The sequence below is a fragment of the Bos indicus x Bos taurus genome, chromosome 17 (assembly GCF_003369695.1).
Source record: "Bos indicus x Bos taurus breed Angus x Brahman F1 hybrid chromosome 17, Bos_hybrid_MaternalHap_v2.0, whole genome shotgun sequence".
NCBI lineage: Eukaryota > Metazoa > Chordata > Mammalia > Artiodactyla > Bovidae > Bos > Bos indicus x Bos taurus.
In genome coordinates this window covers 4,206,804-4,229,960 of record NC_040092.1, presented here as the reverse complement: position 1 = coordinate 4,229,960, position 23,157 = coordinate 4,206,804, and the positions used below count along the sequence as shown (strand labels likewise).

Below are 23,157 nucleotides of genomic sequence, written 5' to 3'. Positions count from 1 at the left end.
TGCTAGTTTCAAGTCCCAGAGGCCATCAGAAGCCCTTCTGGAGTCTGCAGAGAAGGAGAGGAACAGGGCTCCTCAGCCAAGGGGACTCAATCAGTGGACACACCTGAGGCTGCTCTTTGGGGAAGTGAAGGCCACCCAGCTTCTGCACCCACAAGTAGGGGTGACCGAGGTCAAGTACGTAGTCCCTCAAAGTCAGGATGCTGCACAGAAGAACAAAGAATGGAATGAGTTTAGAAGTCACTTCTGCAGTGGTCCCAGGGCATATACCTCATCCCACCCTTTCACCTCCCCTAAACAGAACGGTCCTGCAGGCTCAGCGCACTCACAGCCAGGCCGCCAGCAAGGCCTCTCAAGTTCATCAGTTCCCTGCTGTGAATTTTCTCTCTCCCACAGCCAATTTTCTCTTTTTCCCTGGCAGTCTTCAACTCATTAGCAAATCTCAATGAAAAGGCAGTGTACTTATCTTTTCATCAGTCTGGCAATTTATAAAGTATTTTCTAAATTTTAATCCTCAAGAGAACTAAAACGTTAAACACATCTCTTACCACATTTCCAGAGTTTTGACCCTTCCACCCTTCCCCATCCTTCTCCAGGGCCTCATAAGCAAGAAAGGACAGGTGTCCCCTTCTCTGGATGGAGCACTCCCTCTTGCTCCACCATTTCTCCACCCCCCACCCCCACCCCCGGAAGGCCTCTGGTCCTAACAGGTCTCCTGCTTTGGGTTGAGTCACCAGAGAAACTCTGAAGTGCACAGGCTGGAAGAGGAGGAAATGCTGCTGACTCACCCAACTTTATCGAATTGATACTGATTGGCTGGGTTTGGAGTCTTCTTTCCATGATCCCCAGGGTACAAGCAGCTCAGGACTGAGTCAGGAGACAGCAAGTCACTGGAGGAGGGAAAAGACTGCAATGAGAACACCAGCCAAGCCCTTGGCTCGATGCAGATGTGGCCATCTGGGGGTGGTAACGCCCTCTCCCACTGATGAGAAACGCCACCTTTTACTGAATGCTTCCTGCAGTCCAGACCCTGTATATGCCTGAGGTCATCAGATCCTCACAACCCTATGAAGTAGGGAGGATTAGCATTTCCATTCTATGGAGGAGAAACTGGAGGCTATGAAAGATACAGCAAGCCCAAGCTGACACTGCTAGTAAGCGCTGGAGCAAGGATTTACACTGTTCCATCAAAGACAGTAATACTATTAATCACCATTTTTGTTTGTTTTTGGTGCAGATCCCATCTCTGGTTGAGGAACTGCGGCCCCTGCCTTGAAAGCATGGAGTCTTAACCACTGGACCACCAAGGCAGTCCTTTAATCAGCAATTTCTAAAGAAACCTATCCCTTCAAGAAGTATACAGTGACCAGAGCCTTTCCTCAAGGGAGCAAAACCCTATGACACCAGAAATAGGAACACTCAGAACTTTCATAGGAGCAGAACGGATTTCTACTCCAAAGAGATCCAGTGTGCAGCTCTGATGCTCTGCCTATCTCACACTTCACCTCATCTCATGCTGCCACAGAAAGAGCTCCCCTTGAACATTCCCAGAAAAGATACATCACACAGACTGGAGACAAGGTGACCCAGTGCTGTAAGCAGAAAGACACAGTGACGCCAATGCCACCTACTCACAACGGTTAAACATGTAATTGAGAGTGACAATCAGAGAAGAGACAGCACAGGCGCAGAATGGAGTAATTTGATCACAAAGGCCAACAGGGCCCAATCTTTCCCTTCATCCGTGGGAGCTCCCCTTCACCTTCCCGGGACAGCATCAGGAGTGACTCAGGCAGACAGCTGATCCTGCTGCTCTGAGCCTGGCAGGCCTCTGGGAACTCGGCCAGGAGCGTGGCAGTCTGCGGCTCTGCACTGGGCCTCTGGGAACTCGGCCCAGGAGAGTGGCAGAGTGCGGCTCTGCACCGCTCTGTCCTGCCAGTCTCCCTGGATCACTCCCACCCCCAGGGGTCTCTGTCCTCTTCGCTGCTACAGAGAACTAGCTATAAAATCAGTAACTGTCACTCTTGTAGCCAATATTTAGTGACTGATACTAATATACTGAATCAACCAAAATGAAACAGTAAAACTGCACAAGATTAGGACTTGAAATTGACAAAACCTGATGGAATGATCAAATTCTGACAAATTTCCACCCACAACATGTGGCTTAGGACAACTGAATTTGGTGAAAACAATGGACATTAAAGAGCAGGCGACTGCACGTGCAGAGGCTGGTGAGGAGAGGGCTTCAGGGTTCAGTGGAGCCAGCCTGCAGCCCCAGGGCTTAGCAGGTGGGCATCTGAGAAGGGAGCAGGCAGAATGCTCACCGCAAGGAGCTCCACCCGGCCCTCTGGCTGCGCAGTGCGACTGGGTGGTCTGGAGAAGCCAGCCCCGGGCTCCCCCTGCTGGCGTGAGGTGGGAACAGGACGACAGCACCCACAGTGCTCGGGATGACCCAGCACCTCTCAAGCACAGGGACAAGGATGCAGCCAGGAGCGGGCACAGACGCTCAGCGCAGGGTGGACGGCAGCCACCCTCGGGGAGCCCCGCAAAGAGCCCTGCCCCACCAGGCACCAGCCCTGCGCCTCCCAGTCTGTCTACACCTGACGTGAGGACTCAGCGGGGGCAGGGCTGGGAGGCGAGCCTCCTTCACCCCCAGGCCCTCTTGGTCCTCCTCCCTTCCTCCCACGACCAGCGGCCATGGTCAGGGCCTTTCTGGGGATGCTGCCCCTGTGGCTGCCTCTATGTGCCTCTGCTCACCCTCCTCAAAACCCACCCACCAGTCTTCTTCCCACTGCCCCTGCCAGGTAAGGACAACCTGGGATTGAGCTGAGCTGCAGAGTAAAATCCCAGGCTCTTGGGACAGAAAAAGACAAGAGAAAGAGAGGCCTAAATCTGCCAACCTGGTAAAGTCTGCCAAGTCTCACGTTCACACTCTTTCCACTGGTGTAAAAGCTGGAGCCCACCCACTCAGTTTACAACAGGCTGCAGTCGTTTCTGTCATCGGCTGTGTAGTAAGAAGGCTGCACGGATTCCAGTCAGTGAGTGCTTTCTAAATATACCCTTAGTGCGCCAGGACTTCTGGGCTTGTGGACGCGACAGCAGAAGCCAGTGCGGCCGTGAAGCCCCTCCGAGTCAGGTGAGAGAGGATCCGGGAACAGCCCAGCAGGCAGGCGCCCATCACAGCCCCGCCCACACCGCAGCCCTGCAGCGATACCCTGCACTGATGGGGGTGATCAGCTCCGTGGCGGTGGTCACTCTGGCTTTCACCGTCATGATGTTGAGGTTCATGAGGTAGTAGAAAGTCAGGTGCAGCACACTGTCATCTGGAGGGGAGGAGGAAAAGAGACATCCTTTATGAGCTGACATTAGAAGGGAGTCAACAGAATCAGAGAAAATCAACGACATTTAAGATCTTTCACACAAAAACAACGGCAACTTAATATTGAGTTTAAAAAAGTCTCTACAAATTCTTTACTACTCCTCCCTCCAAGAGGTGGAGCTTCATTTTCCTCCCTTGAGAGTGGATTGGACATAGAGACTGCTTCCAACTAAAACAACAAGGGAAAAAAGTGATCAAGTGATCACCAGGTCAGCAAGTAATCTGAGTTAACATCACTAGTACCAAGACGCAGTGATTCCACGGATCCCTCGTAATACAGGACGGTGAACACCCAATCTGTGGTGAGCTTTCTCCAAAACCCACAACCTCAGTCTAATCAGAAAACATCAGACAAGACCAAACTGAGAGTGTTTCTACATGATACATAAACCTCATCTTCCAAAGTGTCAAGGTCACAAAAAACAAGCAAAGACTTGAGGAGATTAAGGGGCACAATGACTAAATGCACGTGAGATCCTGGATTGAATCTGGGAACAGGAAAAGGGCATTAGGGGAAAAACCAGGGGCATCTGAGTAAGTTCTATAGTTAACGGTATAGTACCAATGAAACTAACTCTGATTTTGAAAACTGCACTCCGGTTAACTAATCATGTACAGATGTGAGAGCTGGACCATAAAGATGGCTGAGCACTGAAGAACTGATGCTTTCAAATTGTGGTGCTGGAGAAGACTCTTGAGAGTCCCTTGGACAGCAAGGAGATCAAACCAGACATCCTAAAGGAAATCAACCCTGAATATTCATTGGAAGGACTGATGCTAAAGCTGAAGCTCCAACACTTTGGCCATCTGATGTCAAGAACTGACTATTGCATAGACTATTTCTTGAAAATACACAGAAAACCATCACAATGGCCCTCCTTGGAACTCAGACCTAGGCCCAGGGTCTGGGAGGCTGGGGTGAGAAGGAAGCTTATGTCTAACCATTAACTCTTATCACGCTGGGATGCTTTATCATGTGCTCCAGTATCCATATGAAGCCAGTTTCAAAACCCACATTCTCTGCAGAATACAAAGTTCTACTTGTATGTATTAAATTAAGCAAGTTGATTATGTTGTATGTCAAGAGTATGTCAAAAGCTGCACACTCTTGGCAACTTGCTCTGTGTATCTGACCTGTCAAATTCAGAAAGATGGTAGCTCCATCAAGTGTCCCTGATGTGTCTAATGGTTTTGCTATGTTTTTAGGGTTATGATTCAGGAAGGGAAAATAAAGTCAAACTCCATGAAGAACAATAAAGGAAAACAGAAATATGAAACCAGAATCTTCCTGTAGCCAAGGGGGCACTGGCTTGCCAGACCCCGCGTGGCTGCAGCTGGCCGCACTCCTTGGTGTTAGGAGATGCCCCAGACCATGGAGAGACAGACCTTTGCACTTCAGGTCCAGCAGCACAGACAGCGGGTGCCTCTTCAGCATCTCCTTGCGCTTGTCGTCCAGCTGAACTCCCAGTGTGGGTCGCCGGCGTTTCTGGACAAAGGAGGGAGTTGAGCAGGTTACACACACGTCACAGGAATCCCCACTTCCCTCTCCCTGCCACCCAGGGCTTCAGCACTGGGACCTGTGCTTCAGCTCTCAGGCTGCCAGGATCCCGGCCGCCCTCTCTTTCACATCTCTCTCTCCTGCTTCCAGGAAGGATGGCACCTGGCAGCTAGCGGGCCCCACGCTCTCACCGTGGTCTGCTCCTCCTCGGCGTCCGAGTCACTCTCATCGTCTGCAGTGAGAGAGAGAAGGCAGCTGGGGGATGAGGGGACTCCCCCAATTCTCCCCAGAGCACCTCCTGAGGGCGTGTAAAACGGCTTAGGCTTTTGTCAATGAATTTCCTTAGAATAAATAATAAATCGCTGTTTCTCACTCAGTACAGTACAGCGATGCAAGGAAAAGGATAATGACCTACAATCCCATCACTCCTGAGTTCTTTCAGTGCTTTTTAATGCCGTCCTAGGGACATCCTAAGGTCCTCCGCTGGTGATGGAAGCAATAACAGTGACATAAACAACAGCAGCAGCTCATACATCTGACGATTACATGCCATGTGCTGAGGGTGACGCTGAGCGATCTACATGCCCGACCCCCTTTAACCCACATCACAATCCCAGATACACGAGCTATCACTATCTTGCTTTGACAGGTGAGTGAACTGAGGCTCCAAACGTTGAAGAGTCTCCCCAGCACCGTGAGCTAGTGAGAAGCAGGACTGAATCCAAAGGAAGGGCTTTTCCCTGTTTACCCTGAGCACTGAGACGCTGAAGCCAAGCTCCCTGCCCCTCAGAACCAGTACGGCTCATTTCCACAAGACCAGAGACGGCCCTGAGGGGGGGGACCTGGCGCCCCCGGAACCAGCAGAGGAGGACGTGGGGGAGGACCCTGAGCACCACTTACCCTGGGAGTCCTCAGGAGGCTTGAACAGAGCCTTGGCCTCATCCACGCTGCCTTCAATCGCCACAGACAACATCTTATCTGGGAGCAAGAAAGAGCCGCCTGTGACAGCTGCTGAGGGAAGCTCACCACACAAGCAGGCCCGCCCTGGGGCCGCACTGCCCGCACCTGCCACCGCTCCTTACTGACCGGGGCTGGGAGGCCAAACGCCCTTCTCCAGATGCAGAGCGGCAAGGCAGGAAACCCAAGTCTTTTTTCCATCATTTACTGAAAACAAGGACTCAGAGTGCAGATTCCTGGCCAAGCATCAACCGAGACTAGGTGTGAATTCTCTTTTCAGGTTTACACCAAGGCAAAGAAATCCAAACCAATGGCCCAGAGCCATATGGCACAATTCTGCCAACTATCATAAAAGCTCTCATCTGGACCCTGTGACTGTCCACATCTTAGGAACGACGGCTCTCCCCTCAGTTCTTATTCTCTCTTCTGTGCTACACCAAACACCCAGCACCTGCCTGTCACATTTAATTGGAAGAAGGACAGTGGGGAGGAAGATGGAACCTGCAGTCTACTCTCAGGCCTCAGTCTCTACCCAACCAACTCCCAAACTCACAACCTGGGAAGTTATGTCACTGCTCAGAGCCTCAGTTTTGGCGCCTGTGAAACGGGGATTTGACAGATGGGAGCTGCCCGGCTGGCTGGTGAGGACTGAATGAGCTAATACCTGTAACTTTAATTTTAAAATTACTTAAAAAAATTCACTTTGAATCCTCACAACAACCCTACAGGAGAAATACTATTACTCTAGCCATTTACTGCTGAGAAAATTAAGGCTCAGGGATGTTAGATACAACAGCCAAGTAGACAAACTAGGATTTAAGACCAAGTCTATTCAACCTGAGCTTGGTCCTTCTGCTGCTGCTGCTGCTGCTAAGTCGCTTCAGTTGTGTCCGACTCTGTGCGACCCCATCGACGGCAGCTCACCAGGCTCCCCTATCCCTGGGGTTCTCCAGGCAAGAACACTGGAGTGGGTTGCCATTTCCTTCTCCAATGCATGAGAGTGAAAAGTGAAAGTGAAGTCGCTCAGTCGGGTCCGACCCTCAGCAACCCCATGGACTGCAGCCTTCCAGGCTCCTCCATCCATGGGATTTTCTTCCCTCTACCACAGAGCTAAGCAGCCTGATCCCTGCACCAGGCCTGACACCTCACCAAGTGATGCTTGGATCTGCCTTTGTGGAACTCTGTGCGTCTGGTACTGGGAGGTCAGAGAGGCTATAGCCCTTCTTGCTCCATTCAAAGGGGTGTACAGAGATGCACATAGTCGTGGGGGCCGAAAAGAGTTTGCCCAAGAGTGTAAAGAAGGATGACAGACTTCCCCCAAGGGGCAGGCCACTGACGTATTCCCAGGTGGCTGACCACTGCTTATCACTGACAACCCTGCACGAACCATCATAGCTCGTCCCAAAGAAACTGGCTTCCCCCACCAAACACAGGCAAATGCCAGACTGTTCTTTTGACTGGTTTACTCCTGGAATTCCACAGTAAAATGGGAATGAAAACAGGCTGGATTTCAAACACAAAAGAAAAGAAAATTACTCACCCTGTCTAGGGGGCTGGGAAGATTTCCTATGAGCTGATGATGAAAACAGGAGGGAGAACAGAGGGGAGGGAGAGGATCAAAGGGACCGGGAAGACACAAGAAGAGAGACAGTAATGTGTGGATGCCGCGGCTGGGAGGACAGGCATGCACCGATGCAGCGTGGGTCTGAGGTGGTGGGGTGGGGGAGGGGAGAAAAGTTTAGGTGCCGGGGGAAAGCTGCAGGAAGGCAAGAGGTAGGATCTCCAGAAACGTCCCCAAATCCTACTGGAGTCACGGGCTGCCTTCAAGCTTAATAAGGACACCTCCTTTCCCCTGGTAATTCACTGTGATGACATGCGGCCTGTCCCAGGGCATGGCGGTGAAAGCCTGGGAGAGCTGGCTGGGACCTGTGTTCACTGAGCTTCTCCCTCAAGCGAGCAGAAGGCACCGATCCACCTGCCAAGCGTGCCTTGATGGGGAAAGCACTTGGGAGCGTGGAGAGGCCGCCTGGGCACTGAACCCAACAGCCGACCAGCCGGGCTCATCAGAGATTCAAAGCCATCCATCCTGGAGTGCCCATCAGGTTAGTCCAGCCTTAGGCCAGCTGGTCAAAGCAGCCATGCTGGGCAGTGCAGAGGGGAGGCAGCGTCTGTCACCTGAGGGCTTCTGGGCAGGGCCCGGGAGCTTTCCTCGGCAGGCGGTGCTTCCAGTGCCCCCTGGCCTCGGCCGCTGCTCCCACAGCCCCTCTTCCCTGCCCGCCTCACACTCACCACAGGCCTGCCCGTACGCAGTGGCCTGGACAAAGAGCACATAGAGGGGAGGCGGCAGGTGTCTGGCTGTCTCGTACTGCTTGTGAGCCTGGTCGAAGGGCATGAACAGGTACTCCTGCACCGGGAGGGAGGCCTGCAAGCAACGGAAGAAGGGATTTTGTTTCTCTTTGGTACGCAGTTCACACAGGAACCTTATCAAGGTGACAGCAACAGCAAACAGCACGAAAATGCACTTTACACAAAGATACCAAAGGAGCCCCGCTCAGCGCTCCGTGACGACCGAGAGGCGCGGGATGGGGGGATGTCCGCTCAGCGCTCCGTGACGACCGAGAGGCGCGGGATGGGGGGATGTCCGCTCAGCGCTCCGTGACGACCGAGAGGCGCGGGATGGGGGTGGGTGGGAGGGAGACTCGTGAGGGAGGGGTATACGTATACGTATAGCTGATTCACGTTGTACGGCAGAAACTGACACAGTATTATAAAACAATTACATTCCAATTGTTTTTTAAAGGAAAAAAAAAAAAAAGATACCAATTCCACTAGCTTCAGGAAAATATCAAGTACCTAAGCATCAAGTGTGTAAACTTCTACACAAACACCTGAGAAATGAAAGGTCTAAATGAATGGAGATATAAACCACGTGTACACAGTGGCAGTCACTGTCTCCCCAGACTGTGAGAGGAATAAAGTAACTTCTGGAAAACTGGTAATGTTCTTCTCAATTCTGAGTGTTGATTACACAGATATGTTCAAAAATGTGCACACAGTGAAAATTCACTGACCCGCATGTACATTTACAAGCTGTATGGTTTTATGTAAAATTATTTTTTTAAAGTAATACAAGTATTTCTTTTTTAAAAGGTTGTATTCAAGTTTATAAGGCAAAAGTTCCCAGTTCCCAGCCACCAAAGGTAACCATTAATGGTCTGGTGTGAAAACATACTTTTCTAAGCACACAGATGACTTAACACACATACGCATGCATTCAATACTCTGTAAATGAAGGCGCGTGTAAAAGAGATTATACTACATGTTCTCCAACTTGCATTTGTTTCATAATTTTATAGTCAGTAATAGGCTGTTCCACACTTCCATCACAACTGTTAAGACTGAACCATACAAGAATTTATTTACCCTACACCTTACTTAGGAGCATTTGGAGTGCTTCCAGTTAACAGGAAAAATTTAAGTACAACCAAAACTTAAGTTTCTGACTTCTGTCCTATATGAGTATCTGTTAATTCTACACCTAGGGTTAAAGAGAGGAAACACAGATCTTGCCAAATCCTACAAAACTGAATTTTTAATTTCTCTAGGGTCCTTTTACAAAGTCCTCCATGTTAGCCATATACCCTGCTTTATAAAACTATAAAGATTTAAATCAAATCTGACTTCACAAACAAAAATAAGGTCACCCATAAAGAAAGACATTGCATTTTACAGGTAAAAAGTGGGGACTTTCCCCTCCGAGGTACCTGATGGCTTTCAGTACTAGCAAAGTTCGTTTCAGAGTGAGAGCTCTACTAAGCAGCTGGCCCCTGAGGTGCAGTCAGGGGACCGAGCATCCCCAAGCGTGGGTCCTCGCGGACTGCAGGCTGGTGGAGGTCACGCGAGGGTAAACTCTGCTTACAGTCTGTGACAGTGTTTTACCCGGAAGAGGCGCTGGTGAAAACACCCAGGTAGATGTGTATATGCGTTCCTGAGCCCATCCTGCCTGCATTTCCTCCACAAAGGACACAGCCTTACTACGCCAGCTGTGCACCTGCAGACGGGACCATCCTCGCACTGCGCTCTAGGCTCACAGACCGACAAAACCCACAGGGCGATGCGGCTGCCGGTGGCCTGAGGTCACTGGGTGGTGAAAGCCAAGTACAAGCCAAGGAGGTGGCGGCCTGTGGGGAGACTCTCACCTGCATGATGCTGTTGAGACGAGGCTGGAGGCTGCTCAGGTACTCCTTCTTCACCTCAATCTCCTTGAGGATCTTCTCCTTGTTGGACAGGCACTCTCGGTACTTCTCCGCCAGCCTGTTGAGGGAGGACAGAGCACTGTCTAGGGATGCTCCCCAGGGACACCCCAACACACCTGTTCACCGCCAGACTCTACCTAACGACCGCAGTCATGATGAACTGCTAATGTTTACCTAGCATTTACTACATGCCAGGCACTATGGAGAACCTTTATAAACATTATGGCATTTAATCCTTTATAAAATCGCTGGAAGATGGGGACTTTTCTTATCCCTGAAGAAGGAAACCGAGGCTCAGGCAGGTGGGTAACTTGTCCAAGGTCGTCCAGCTAAGAGCAAGCACAGAGTTGGGCTCTGAATCCAGGCCTGTCTGCTCCAGAGGCCATGCTCATAACCACTAGGGAATACTCCCATGTCACCTCCTGCTCCATTTTTTGCCTCAGAGGCTAGATCCAAAACTTTCACAAACATACGGACCCAGCAGCTACAGAACCTGAATGAGGTCCACAGACTGGCCTGAGTGGGGATGGATTCCAGGCCAGAGCCACAGGAATGGAACTCTCGTGACTTAGCCAAGGGCAGGCTACATATTGGACAGGGGTGTGACAGGCCAGTCCCATGTGCTAAAAAGCTGAAACCAATTCCCTAAGATCTAGACTCTGTATTTAATAAATTTATAATGTAGACCAAAGGCACAAAATACACTCAACAACAGAAAAATGCAAGGGATTAAAAACACCACCTTTTCTGACAGAAAACAAAGCAAATGTGCCACGCAAAAGCCCCAGAATTCCTGTACACATGCAAAGAGGAAAAAGTCACCATGGTGGAAGGGATACAACCATAAAACGTCTAGGGTGAAAAATGTATATACATACCATATCCTAACAAAAATCTTGATTAAATTACAAAGTATAGACATTCTATTCACACTTAATTAAGAAAAGCTCTTTATCAGTACAAAAAGTTTTATATGTAAAGGGGTGCCTCAATGCATTATTTACAATAGCAAAAAAATGCAAACAACTTAAAAGTCCAATCCACTATAGAAACAATTATGTGACAATTTACAATGGAATGCTGTATAGCCTTCTGAAATAACGTTTGCAAAGCTTTGCAATACCATATGAATATGCTTATGGGTGGGGGAAAAGGCAAAAAAAATTGAATTTATAGTACAAAAGGTATTTAAGTCTTAGGCATTAAAATTTTCAGGGAAAGGTTACCTGAACTTTCTTGTAACCACCTTAAGCAATTCCAACCCCACTTACAGTTCAGCCGGTCAAGTGTCAAATGCTAAGTGTGACTTAATGAAAAAACGCGATTTGGTCTTAGAGGCCATTCTGCTGGTCCCACTGTGCTTTGCTATTGACCCTGGGACAGGACAAAGCACTGGCCCTGGTGAATACAGGTTCGTGTCTGTACAGGTGAACAGGTCAGGAAGGAGGAAACGCTACCTTTTCCGCTGCTCCAGCTCCCAGTCCAGACGTGCAAGGGTTTGCTGGTGAGGGTCTCCCATGGTGACTTCTGCCTTGCTGATATCTGGAGGAGCCTCCTTATAGAACTCCTCTAAGCTGACCAGATCGATTTCTTCGTGCTTTGACCTATAGTCAAAAACTCAACGTCAAGCTGCTGTTCTCAGAAACACTGGCTCAAGCGGGCCCCCAGTTCCCCAGGTATGTGTACTCTGGCCTGGTCTACAGCCACTCAGGAGCCTGGAATCCAGGCTTCTCAGCAAATGCTCATTAGTTGGTATTTCAGTGTGAAGAGAGGTAGTTGGTGACATGCCACAGGATCCTTACCCATGGTGCCCAAGCTTTATACCCATGATTTAACTAAAGACCTAGAAAGCAGGCTTATGAAACGTACAGACCTCTCCAAGCTCTGCACGAGAGCTAAGAGATTAAAGAATCAAATAAAAACATCATAGTTGGGCTTCCCTGGTGGCTCAGTGGTAAAGAATCCATCTGGCAATGTAGGAGACATGGGCGCAATCCCTGATTTGGGAAGATCCCACAGGCTATGGGGTAACTAAGCCCAAGCTCTCTAGAGCCAGGGAGCTAGAATTACTGAGTCTGGGCACCCCAAAACCCATGCTCAGCAACAACAGAAGCCACCACAATGAGAAGCCCCCCTACTGCAATTACAGAGTAGCCCCCACTTGCTGCAACTAGAGAAAAGCCTGTGCAGCAACAAAGACCCAGCACAATCATAATTATATAAATAAAAAGAAAATTGCTTATCAAACAATGTATTCACGGTCATAAGGAAAATGAATTAAAAAAAAAAAAAAAAAACAACCCATTATGGTCTAGGCCTAGAATGTCAGGTTCAAACCAAGAAATGCAATTTAGCAGGAATAAACATAAGGGTCTACATTTAAGTTTAAATTATTAACTATCTAAGCTTAACATGAGGAAGATTCAACATGGTAGGACTGATGTGAAAAGATCTAGAGGCTTTAACCATTACATGTATAGTGGCACATGTGTATAAAAGAAACCCAATCCCTTTTGCTACATGAACACAGTAGTGCTCAGGTTGTACAGCAGTGACAACAGGAGCTGCCATGTATTACGTACCCACTGTATACCATCCTTCAGTTCAGTTCAACTGCTCAGTCGTGTCCGACTCTTTGTGACCCCATGGACTGCAGCACGCCAGGCTTCCCTGTCCATCACCAACTCCCGGAGCTTGTTCAAATTCATGTCCATTGAGTCGGTGATGCCACCCAACTATCTTATCCTCTGTCATCCCCTTCTCTTCCTGCCTTCAATCTTTCCCAGCATCAGTATCTTTCCCAAGGAGTCAGTTCTTCGCATCAGGTGGCCAAAGTATTGAAATTTCAGCTTCAGCATCCTTCCAATGAATATTCAAGACTGATGTCCTTTAAGATGTACTGGTTTGATCTCCTTGCAGTTCAAGGGACTCTCAAGACTTTTCTCCAACACTACAGTTCAAAGGCATCAATTCTTCGGCGCTCAGGTTTCTTTATAGTCCAACTCTCATATCCATGCACGACTACTGGAAATACCATTCTTATCTCACTTAATTCTTACAATAACTGAGACAGGGATCATTACTTCCATTTTCCAAATGAAACGGAGGCTACCATCAGTAAGCAGCTTGCCCAAGGCCTAAGGAGAACTAACAGAACTAACAGAACTAAGGAGGGGCAGAGCTGGGAGCTGAACCCAGGCTGTCCAGGGTCCCTGGTCCTTCCACATGGCCACTGCTTCGCCACAAGATTGCATTCGGCTGCATTCTGCGTTTGTTGGCCTTCATCTGAACAAGAGTAACAGGTGGAGCATCATACCCTTGGTGTTTTTATACCTCTTATTTTTTTTTCTTTTTTTTTTTAAACTTTACAAAAATAGCAATATTTTTAAAACTTCTTGTGAATCTTAAACTAAAGAGTTTATTTCCTCCATGTACCCTTCTCCCAGGTTAGCTTAATATCTAAGCATGATAGTCAAAACCAGGAAACTGTCAACTTTTCAACACTGTTAACTCAGTTACCTGATGTGGATTTTACTTCTGTATTTCAGTATAATTATGTGATAAATTTGTGAAGCAGAGAAAGACGCCTCTCAAAAATCAGCACACACCAGACCCAAGGTCTCACGTGAGATGGCTGGATGACATCAATGACTCAATGGACATGAGTTTGAGCAAACAGGGAAGCCTGGTGTGCTGTAGTCCAAAGGTTTGGAGATAATCAGATACAACTTAGCGACTGAACAACAACAACGTCTATCGTGGTCTCCCTCATCTCAAGTTTATTACAAATAAAACCTGACTTCTTTCAGTTTACACAAATAGGTCTGACCAAGCAAGAACATGCTACCCTCTCTTATTCTGTCTGTTCCTTCCTCTTTCTGATCTTTCACCTTGGACTTGCCAAGAGGCATCACAGTTTAAGGACACTGACAAACTGTGGTTTGTTCACCTAGAGGGAGCTAGGCAACAAGGGGTTCAGGTTCCAAAGAATGAAATCCATTTGCAAAAATGAATTGCTGGAACTTCAGAGGGAAAAGCTGGGCCAAAAGGTTAAAAAGATGTAACTGGAAGTGAGCTGCTCACATACAGGTGCTCAGGAATCAAACTGATAATGCGAAGACTCTCCCTGCTTGGGAGAGACAACTGCTTTTCACCACGGTCAGAGCGCCCCACTCCAGTACTCTTGCCTGGAAAATCCCATGGACGGAGGAGCCTGGTAGGCTGCAGTCCATGGGGTCGTGAAGAGTCGGACATGACTGAGCGACTTCACTTTCACTTTTCACCTTCATGCATTGGAGAAGGAAATGGCAACCCACTCCAGTGTTCTTGCCTGGAGAATCCCAGGGACGGGGGAGCCTGGTGGGCTGCCGTCTATGGGGTCGCACAGAGTCGGACACGACTCAAGCGACTTAGCAGCAGCAGCAGCAGAGCTAAAAACTCCAAAGGGTCAGACAGGCTTCTGAGGTTCTTTGTGCAGCCTGGAACTGCTGCTTCCGATTTTCCCATTCAGAAGTGATTTATTCATCCTTTCCCCAGATCCTGCAGTCTCCAAGTGCATCTGACTCCTTTTTAAAAAAACTGGGCACACTGAGCTACGAAGGAAAAGGCAGTTACCAGCAGATCACCGTGCCAAGCCCTGTGCTCCAAAACTCACTTAAACTCCAGACACTTGGTGATCTCCTTCTGCAGGTGCATCACCTCATACAGCAGGTTCTGGAGCTGCAGGTGATAGGCGTCCACTTTCTGCTTGGCCTGCAAGGAGGACAAGGTCAGAGCGGAGTGGGACAAGGTGGGGTGGGGCAGGGCAAAGCACAGCAGGCTGCAAACTCAGAAAAAGGGAAAGGGGATTAGGGAGGGGGTGAGAGGGTAAATCTCTCAGCTCCTACCTCATGGGTCTGATCTCTTCCTTTCTTCAACCTGATGTGGGCTAATCGATTAAGCTTCTTTAGAGTCATGAAATGCACACAGCTCTGGATCCTCCGATCTTCTATCTCAACTGCCTGCTGGCCGAGAAAACTGATAAAGACCTTGACAAATGGAGCTGGCTCAGCTTCCTTCAGCCCCTCACTGCTGACCCAACCTCATCTAGGGTTAAGAACAGACACTGGAAGGAGCTCAGAACCATGAGAAGTGTCAGGGGGAGATGGAAGAATGACTGTATAAGGGAAATGCTTACAGTTTCCAGGCCAAAAAAAAAATTTCTGCTTGGACCAAAGTAACAGGAATCAAAGATGGAACAAACGCAGCCAACGCACAAACCAAAGCTGTCTCTACGTAACATACACAGAAATCCAAATAGCGCCACTGCACGCCATGTAACTTGACCTCTATAAACGCTACAGAATTAATTTGAACAAAAATGGTAGAACTATAGCTGTAAAATTTGACTACAGTCAAACAGATAAGCTGTAATAATCTTAACAATATTGGCCAGGATAAGCACAAATAAGTGAGATTCCTGAAAAAATATGGATTGTTTTGAACTTCTTACCCATCGAGTTTTCAGTCACACTGTTTTGTTACTCTGCCCTGAAACCTGTTTGTTTGTTTTTTAATTTAATATTAACAGTTTCTGGTCTCTATGACTTACTTGTGTACATCTGGTCTTATATGTGCAAGGGTGACTGATGGTATTATTCATTTTCTCCACACCTAGCAAAATGCCCAGCACTTAATAAATATTGTTTCAATGAATTATCAAATTACAGTTATGGAAAAAAAATGATTAATCCTATACTTTCATGACTGTTGTTGGTGATTGTGCGGTGATGTTACAATAAACTAATAGGCAGATCTCTAGAGCCCTCAGGGTCTAATCCCCTGATGATGGCAGGACACAAGACCAAAATCAGGAAGGGCTGTGACAGGTGCAAAACAGATCCATCCACGCAGACCCACGTGCGCCCACGCCCGCTCCTTACCGCATCCTTGCCGCCCCTGCTCTTCAGGTCCTGAATCTCAGCCATGAGCCTCTGCAGCTCCTGGCACGTGTACTTGTACAGCTCATAGTCTCTGCCAGGGTCCCGTAGGTCCACCTCAGCCTCCTCACTGTAGTATTTACCTTCCTGTGGAGGCAAGGATCAGGCCTCGTGGTGTGGGGAGTAAAAGTCGCTCCGGTGGAACAAGGGACACTTAGCTGAGATCAGTGATTATGAAGCCCCCCAAATCAGGTCTCTAAAGAATCTGGTCCTCAAATCAAATGCTTTTCTTTCTTCTTTTCCTCTTTCTGATTGTACAGTAATGCATGCTTGGTGTTGAGAGATTCAGAAGAGATTCAGAGATTCAGAATGAAGAGCATCAAAACGAAAGTGAATAATTGCCTATAATCTCACCTCCCAGCCTGAAATAACTCATTGTTAATACTGTGGATAAATGCATCAAAATAAAATAAAATGGGATCATACTGTTCATGCTATTTAGTATAATTTCTCATCACAATAAATACAGATCTCCAGTAAAATGGTTACACACAGATGAACCAGAATTCATTTAACCAATTCCTTCTGATGGGTGTTTAGATGGTTGAGACAAGCTTTAGCAGAAACTAAAATATCCTAATTGGTCTCCTAGCCTTTGGAATAAACAAACACATCTCTTTCAGAGAGAGTCAGTTAACAGTTAAAAATATTGCATCTGTGTGTTTCAAAGTTGCTGAGAATAGATCTTAAAAGTTCTCATCACAAGAAAAAAAAATCTGTAACTATGTAACACGATGGATATTAACTAGACATTTTGGTGATCATTTTCACAAAATATACTAATATCATGTTGTACACTTGAAATTGATATGTTAAGTGTCAATTATACTTCAATTTAATTATTAAAAAAAAAAAGAGTGAATCGGAATCAATGCCTCTCAAAGGATAAAGTTCTTCAGTTCAGTTCAGTTCAGTCGCTCAGTAGTGTCCGACTCTTTGCAACCCCATGAATTGCAGCACGCCAGGCCTCCCTGTCCATCACCAACTCCCGGAGTTCACCCAAACTCATGTCCATCGAGTCGGTGATGCCATCCAGCTATCTCATCCTCTGTCGTCCCCCTCTCCTCCTGCCCCCAATCCCTCCCAGCATCAGAGTCTTTTCCAATGAGTCAACTCTTCACATGAGGTGGCCAAAGTACTGGAGTTTCAGCTTTAGCATCAGTCCTTCCAAAGAACACCCAGGACTGATCTCCTTTAGGATGGACTGGTTGGATCTCCTTGCAGTCCAAGGGACTCTCAAGAGTCTTTTCCAACACCACAGTTCAAAAGCATCAATTCTTTGGTGCTCAGCTTTCTTCACAGTCCAACTCTTACATCCATACATGACCACTGGAAAAACCACAGCCTTGACTAGATGGACCTTTGTTGGCGAAGTAATGTCTCTGCTTTTGAATATGCTATCTAGGTTGGTCATAACTTTCCTTCCAAGGAGTAAGCATCTTTTAATTTCATGGCTGCAGTCACCATCTGCAGTGATTTTGGAGCCCCCAAAAATAAAGTCTGACACTGTTTCCACTGTTTCCCCATCTATTTCCCATGAAGTGATGGGACCGGATGCCATGATCTTCGTTTTCTGAATGTTGAGCTTTAAGCCAACTTTTTCACTCTCCTCTTTCACTTTCATCAAGGGGCTTTTGAGTTCCTCTTCACTTTCTGCCATAAGGGTGGTGTCATCTGCATATCTGAGGTTATTGATATTTCTCCTGGAATATCAAAATCAATCTTGATTCCAGCTTGTGTTTCTTCCAGTCCAGCGTTTCTCATGATGTACTCTGCATATAAGTTAAATAAGCAGGGTGATAATATACAGCCTGGACGTACTCCTTTTCCTATTCGGAACCAGTCTGTTGTTCCGTGTCCAGTTCAAACTGTTGCTTCCTGACCTGCATACAGATTTCTCAAGAGGCAGGTCAGCTGGTCTGGTATTCCTATCTCTTTCAGAATTTTCCACAGTTTACTGTGATCCACACAGTCAAAGGCTTTGGAATAGTCAATAAAGCAGAAATAGATGTTTTTCTGGAACTCTCTTGCTTTTTCCGTGATCCAGCAGATGTTGGCAATTTGATCTCTGCCTTTGTTCCTCTGCCTTTTCTAAAACCAGCTGGAACATCAGGAAGTTCACGGTTCACATGTTGCTGAAGCCTGGCTTGGAGAATTTTGAGCATTACTTTACTAGCATGTGAGATGAGTGCAATTGTGCGGTAGTTTGAGCATTCTTTGGCACTGCCTTTCTTTGGGAGTGGAATGAAAACTGACCTTTTCTAGTCCTGTGGCCACTGCTGAGTTTTCCATATTTGCTGGCATACTGAGTGCAGCACTTTCACAGCATCATCTTCCAGGATTTGAAATAGCTCAACTGGAATTCCATCACCTCCACTAGCTTTGTTCATAGTGATGCTTTCTAAGGCCCACTTGACTTCACATTCCAGGATGTCTGGCTCTAGGTAAGTGACTACATCATCGTGATTATCTTGGTTGTGAAGATACTTTTTGTACAGTTCTTCTGTGTATTCTTGCCACCTCTTCTTAATATCTTCCGCTTTTATTAGGTCCATAGCATTTCTGTCCTTTATTGAGCCCATCTTTGCATGAAATATTCCCTTGGTGTCTCTAAAAGTTCTTAATTTTAATTTCCTAAATCTGAAGAAAGCATCATCTTCTATTTAAACTGAAGCTGGTATGTTTTACTCTAGTTTAAAAAAAACCCCACAATCAATCAATATAGTTAAGTCACACAACCTATGGACTGGGAGAAAATATTTGCAAACATTGCAATCAACAAAGGCTTAGTTTCCAAAATATATATTAGTTCATACAACTCAGTAACAACAACAAAAGACCCAATCAAATACTGGGCAGAAGACTTGCACAGATATTTCTCCAAAGAAGACACACAGATGGTCAATAGGCACGTGAAAAGATGCTCAACACTGCTAATTATCAGAAAAACGCATATGAAAACTACAATGAGGCATACCTCACAAGGGTCGTAACAGACATCCTTCAAAGGCCTACACATAAGAGATGCCAGAGTGTGGAGAAAAGGGACTCCTCCTACACTGTTGATGGGACGTAATCTAGTGCAGCCACTATGGAAAACAGGATGGAGGTTCCTCAAAAAACTAAAAACAGGGTTGTCATATGATCCAGCAACCCTACTTCTGGGCATGTATTGGGACAAAACTCCTAACTAGTTTTGTGAACTAATGTTCACAGCAGCACTATTTACAATAGTCAAGACATGGAGGCAACCTAAGAGTCCCTCAACAGATGAACGGATAAAGAAGATGTGGGGTGTGTTTGTATACACATACACACACATATATACATACATACACATATACACTGGCTTCCCTGGTGGCTCAGACAGTAAAGAATCTCCCTGTAATTCAGGAGACCTGGGAAGATCCCTTGGAGAGGGAATGGCTACCCACTCCAGTATTTTTGCCTGGAGAATCCCATGGACAGAGGAGCCTGGCGGGATATAGTCTATGGTTGCAAAGAGTTGGCCATGACTAAGCGAGCATGCATGCATACATATACACACATACATATACTTACACACAATGGAACAGTACCTAGCTTAAGAAAGAATGTAGATCAGCAGCAACCAGAATGGACCTAGAGATTGTTATGCCCAATGAAGTAGGTCAGAAAATGACAAGTACCATATGATATCACTTATGTATGGAATCTAAAATATGAGACAAAAGAACTTACAATTCACAAACACAGAGAACACATTTGTGTTGCCACGGCGAAAGATGGATTGGGATTAGCAGATACAAACTATTATACACAGAATGATGAAACAACAAGGTGCTACTGTATAGCACAGGAAACTATATTTAACATCCTGTAATAAATCATAATGGAAAAGAAAAAATTAGTTAAGTCACAAATCAGCTTGACAGATTCAAGGATAGAGAAACAGCAAAAGAAGAACCTTGCTGACCACAAGAGCACTCAGGCCATAAAAGAGGTTCTTTGGGGACATGGTTCTGGTACCATCTCAGGAACAGACTAGGACTGCACATCTCCCAAGCCTTAGGGGCATGCTGTGGATGGACTGTCTTCATCTGACCATTAGGAAAGCTGGAGACGCACACTATACTAGAATATTCATTCTCTGTCCAACCACTAATCATGTCTTATATAGGCTTGTTGATTGTTGGGATACTGCAGCCAAATCTGACATGGATACTTAAGTCTTGAAGAGCCAACAGAATTCCAGGCACATGGTCAAGCAGAGGCTACCTGGGAGGTTGTGCCTATGACCCTCAGCTGCTGCAAACCCACAGCCAGGTGCTTGGCCCCAAGTTGCAAATTTCTCAGCAGTACAGCAGCCCCAGCTGATCTCACCTGCTCAGTGTCAGAACGAGTACGCTTCCCTTCGGCTGGAGCTCCATCACTTCGGATCACTTTGGGCTTTCGTTTTTTGCTTGACTCTGATGACATGGTTGTTTGGTGAAGTCAGGAGGGAATAGCAGAGACCTGTTAAGAGAAAGCTTTCAAGCTTTTCTGGAGTTGTAATTGGAGATTTTCCTGGAGTCAGAATACTGAAGTCTGTCTAGCAGTTCTGGCCGCTTATACTCTCAGTAAATCAAGAAAAGTCATCAACCCTCTAAAGCTCTGTAAAAGGGGGAATCATCCCTCAGTCTGTTCAAAATGAACTCGTCTTCCTCATTGCCACCCCACTGACCAAACTCCTCAGCCAGGCACATAAGCCTCTTCCCAGTACTACTGACTGATCATTGTGCTCTGGACCTTCAGCTAAGCACTTTAAGGGTATGTTCTCATGTGGTTCTTAAAACAAGGCTTCTCTGAGAGACGAACAAGTGCCATTCTCTCAGACACGAACAAGCATCTCACTTACAGGTGAGAACACTGAGGGTCAGGAAGGTGAATGACTTGCCCAAGATCACACAGCTAGTATGCTAAAGCTTGGATCCACCCCACGCCACAGCAGTGCTCTGGGTAACTACATTATTGTGTCTTGTTGTCTTGCTACCGTGTCATCTGGTGATGCCCTCAACTCCCTGGTTGGCTCGAAAATTTAAAAGAACGGAACGGACATTTCATGGGGCTCTAGCACAAAGCATCCTCACTCTGCTACCTCTATCGACTGTCACCAGAGACCCCTGAGGTGGGAAGCCCTATCCCCCCAATCCCAGTAAATCTGTCACCAACACTTAATGAGGGAGCCAAGTCTCCCGAGAGTCCGGTCACAGAAGCCCCAAGTTGAGTCTCAACTCCTCTATCTCATGACTGTGAGTTCTGGGACAAGTCACTTCCTTTTTCTCTGCATCTGTTTCCTCATAGATCAAATGAGAACAGCAGTCCCTACCTCCAGGGTGGTAGTGGACATTAAAGCAGGAGGCGTTGCACTGGGGAAGGGAGTGAAGATGATCTGGGAGCTGGGCTTCAGATGGTACCCGAGTGGTTAATAATGTTGAATACCTATGGAGAAAGTTAATTCCTGTCAGTTCTCTTTAGAAACTTCTAGCTGCCTCACAGAAAACGTCTCATTTCTTTGGTTGGCCTTTAACATCTACAAATGCCAATGTCCCTTTATTAAAGAAAGGACTCTATCTCAGATCCTTAGATACCTGAAATCTAGTCACAGTCACTAACTTTTTCATGTTCAATAGATTAATCTTTTTTTATCATTACATCCTGCATAGGACAGTGAAAGAAGTGTTCTATTTGTGATAGAGATTAAAATTTTTCTTTCAAAGTAAATTTAAATTTTAAAAATGACTCAGTTAAAAATAAGTTAATTTTCCACAGAGAAGGGGCCTGAACGGCGTTAAGTGTGGGAAATCCTGACTTTGACAGCACAGTCAAGAGTGCTTGGCACAGGCACGCGCACAATACAAGTGAGCTGCTACCACCACCACCTTCGGGGTCGTTTTCTAGAGGCTGCACTGTGGGGCCTGACGATGCTGCGGCCAACATTCTCTACAGGAGGAAACTGAGACCGCGGCGCCGAGCGGCCCGGGTTCCCTGGGAATGACGGCGGAGAACCAGGGTTAGACCCGAGCCCGGGCACGTCCTCGCGCGGCCCACTCCCCAGTTCCAGCGCGCCTGGCCCCACCCCGCCCCGGCCCCCTCCTCACCACACGGCGCCCGGACGCGTCCCGGAGAGCGTGCGACTTCCGGCGTCGGGACTCTGTGGCTTGAGCACCATAGAGAAGCAGAAGGAAGGAGCGGCCGACCGGAAGTCTTCTGCGGAGGCCGGAAGCGGAGCGCGAAGGATCCCTACACCGCCGGCGGGCGGTGCAGGCGGCTGCTGGGCTGTAAGGGGACGACGTGGTGGCGGCAACTGGGTTGTCTGGGCGGGTCCCAGCCGGCTATCCGCCTCACGTTATCCACTGAAACCAGGAAACCGAGGCTCTAAGGGCAGACCTGCACTTTGAACTTTTTAAATTCAAATAAGGGCTCGTTCATCCTGTCCCCAGCGCCTAAAACAATGCCCAGCAACTAGTAGGCGCTCTGCCAAGTATCTGTCAAATGAATTTGTCGTGTGCCCAAGATAACACAAGAATGTAGTAGTGCCATGATCTGAACATTTGTGAATTTGCTTCCCTAACTTGGATTCTTCGGAGAAGGCAATGGCACCCCACTCCAGTACTCTTGCCTGGAAAATCCCATGGATGGAGGAGCCTGGTAGGCTGCAGTTCATGGGGTCGCTAAGAGTCGGACACGACTGAGCGACTTCACTTTCACGCGTTGGAGAAAGGAATGGCAACCCACTCCAGTGTTCTTGCCTGGAGAATCCCAGGGACGGGGGAGCCTGGTGGGCTGCCGTCTATGGGGTCGCATAGAGTCGGACACGACTTAAGCGACTTAGCAGCAGCAGCAGCAACCTGGATTCTTAACTACTGTCATAGTTACAGTAGAACATCCCACAATAGCGAGGGCAGCAAGTCGGAGAGGGCATTAACCCCATCTTAACCTGCCCTTTCCCCCCATTTTTTGACCAAGGCAAATCTAATGCAGCATTTGACAGCTTCAAGTATTTTCTACTCCTGGTATGAATCGTACAGATGGGGTTCAGTACGTTCTACTTAAGGTAGAAACCGAACC

The 23,157-nt window shown here is 47.3% G+C and overlaps 1 protein-coding gene across 6 annotated transcripts in view; it reads right to left on the bottom strand.

Annotated features, from left to right (window-relative positions):
• The window catches only part of THOC5 (THO complex 5), a 30,862-nt gene extending 8,526 nt beyond the window's left edge, over positions 1-22,336 (bottom strand). The window contains exons 1-16 of one of the 6 annotated variants that reach the window (XM_027566371.1): positions 22,188-22,336; positions 21,416-21,528; positions 20,431-20,562; positions 16,012-16,155; positions 14,977-15,093; positions 14,745-14,842; positions 11,548-11,694; positions 10,034-10,148; positions 8,124-8,256; positions 7,375-7,407; positions 5,778-5,855; positions 5,069-5,109; positions 4,766-4,865; positions 3,215-3,323; positions 786-887; positions 104-200 (exon numbers count right to left, since the gene is read on the bottom strand). In XM_027566371.1, the coding sequence (XP_027422172.1) occupies positions 104-200; positions 786-887; positions 3,215-3,323; positions 4,766-4,865; positions 5,069-5,109; positions 5,778-5,855; positions 7,375-7,407; positions 8,124-8,256; positions 10,034-10,148; positions 11,548-11,694; positions 14,745-14,842; positions 14,977-15,093; positions 16,012-16,155; positions 20,431-20,526 (1,410 nt within the window). In that variant the 5' untranslated portion in view covers positions 20,527-20,562; positions 21,416-21,528; positions 22,188-22,336. Of the gene's footprint in view, positions 1-103; positions 201-785; positions 888-3,214; positions 3,324-4,765; positions 4,866-5,068; positions 5,110-5,777; positions 5,856-7,374; positions 7,408-8,009; positions 8,257-10,033; positions 10,149-11,547; positions 11,695-14,744; positions 14,843-14,976; positions 15,094-16,011; positions 16,156-20,430; positions 20,563-21,415; positions 21,529-22,187 lie in introns of all 6 variants that reach the window. The other 5 variants (XM_027566366.1, XM_027566367.1, XM_027566368.1 and 2 more) reach the window with 5 other exon arrangements.
• Positions 22,337-23,157: the final 821 nt, after the last annotated feature.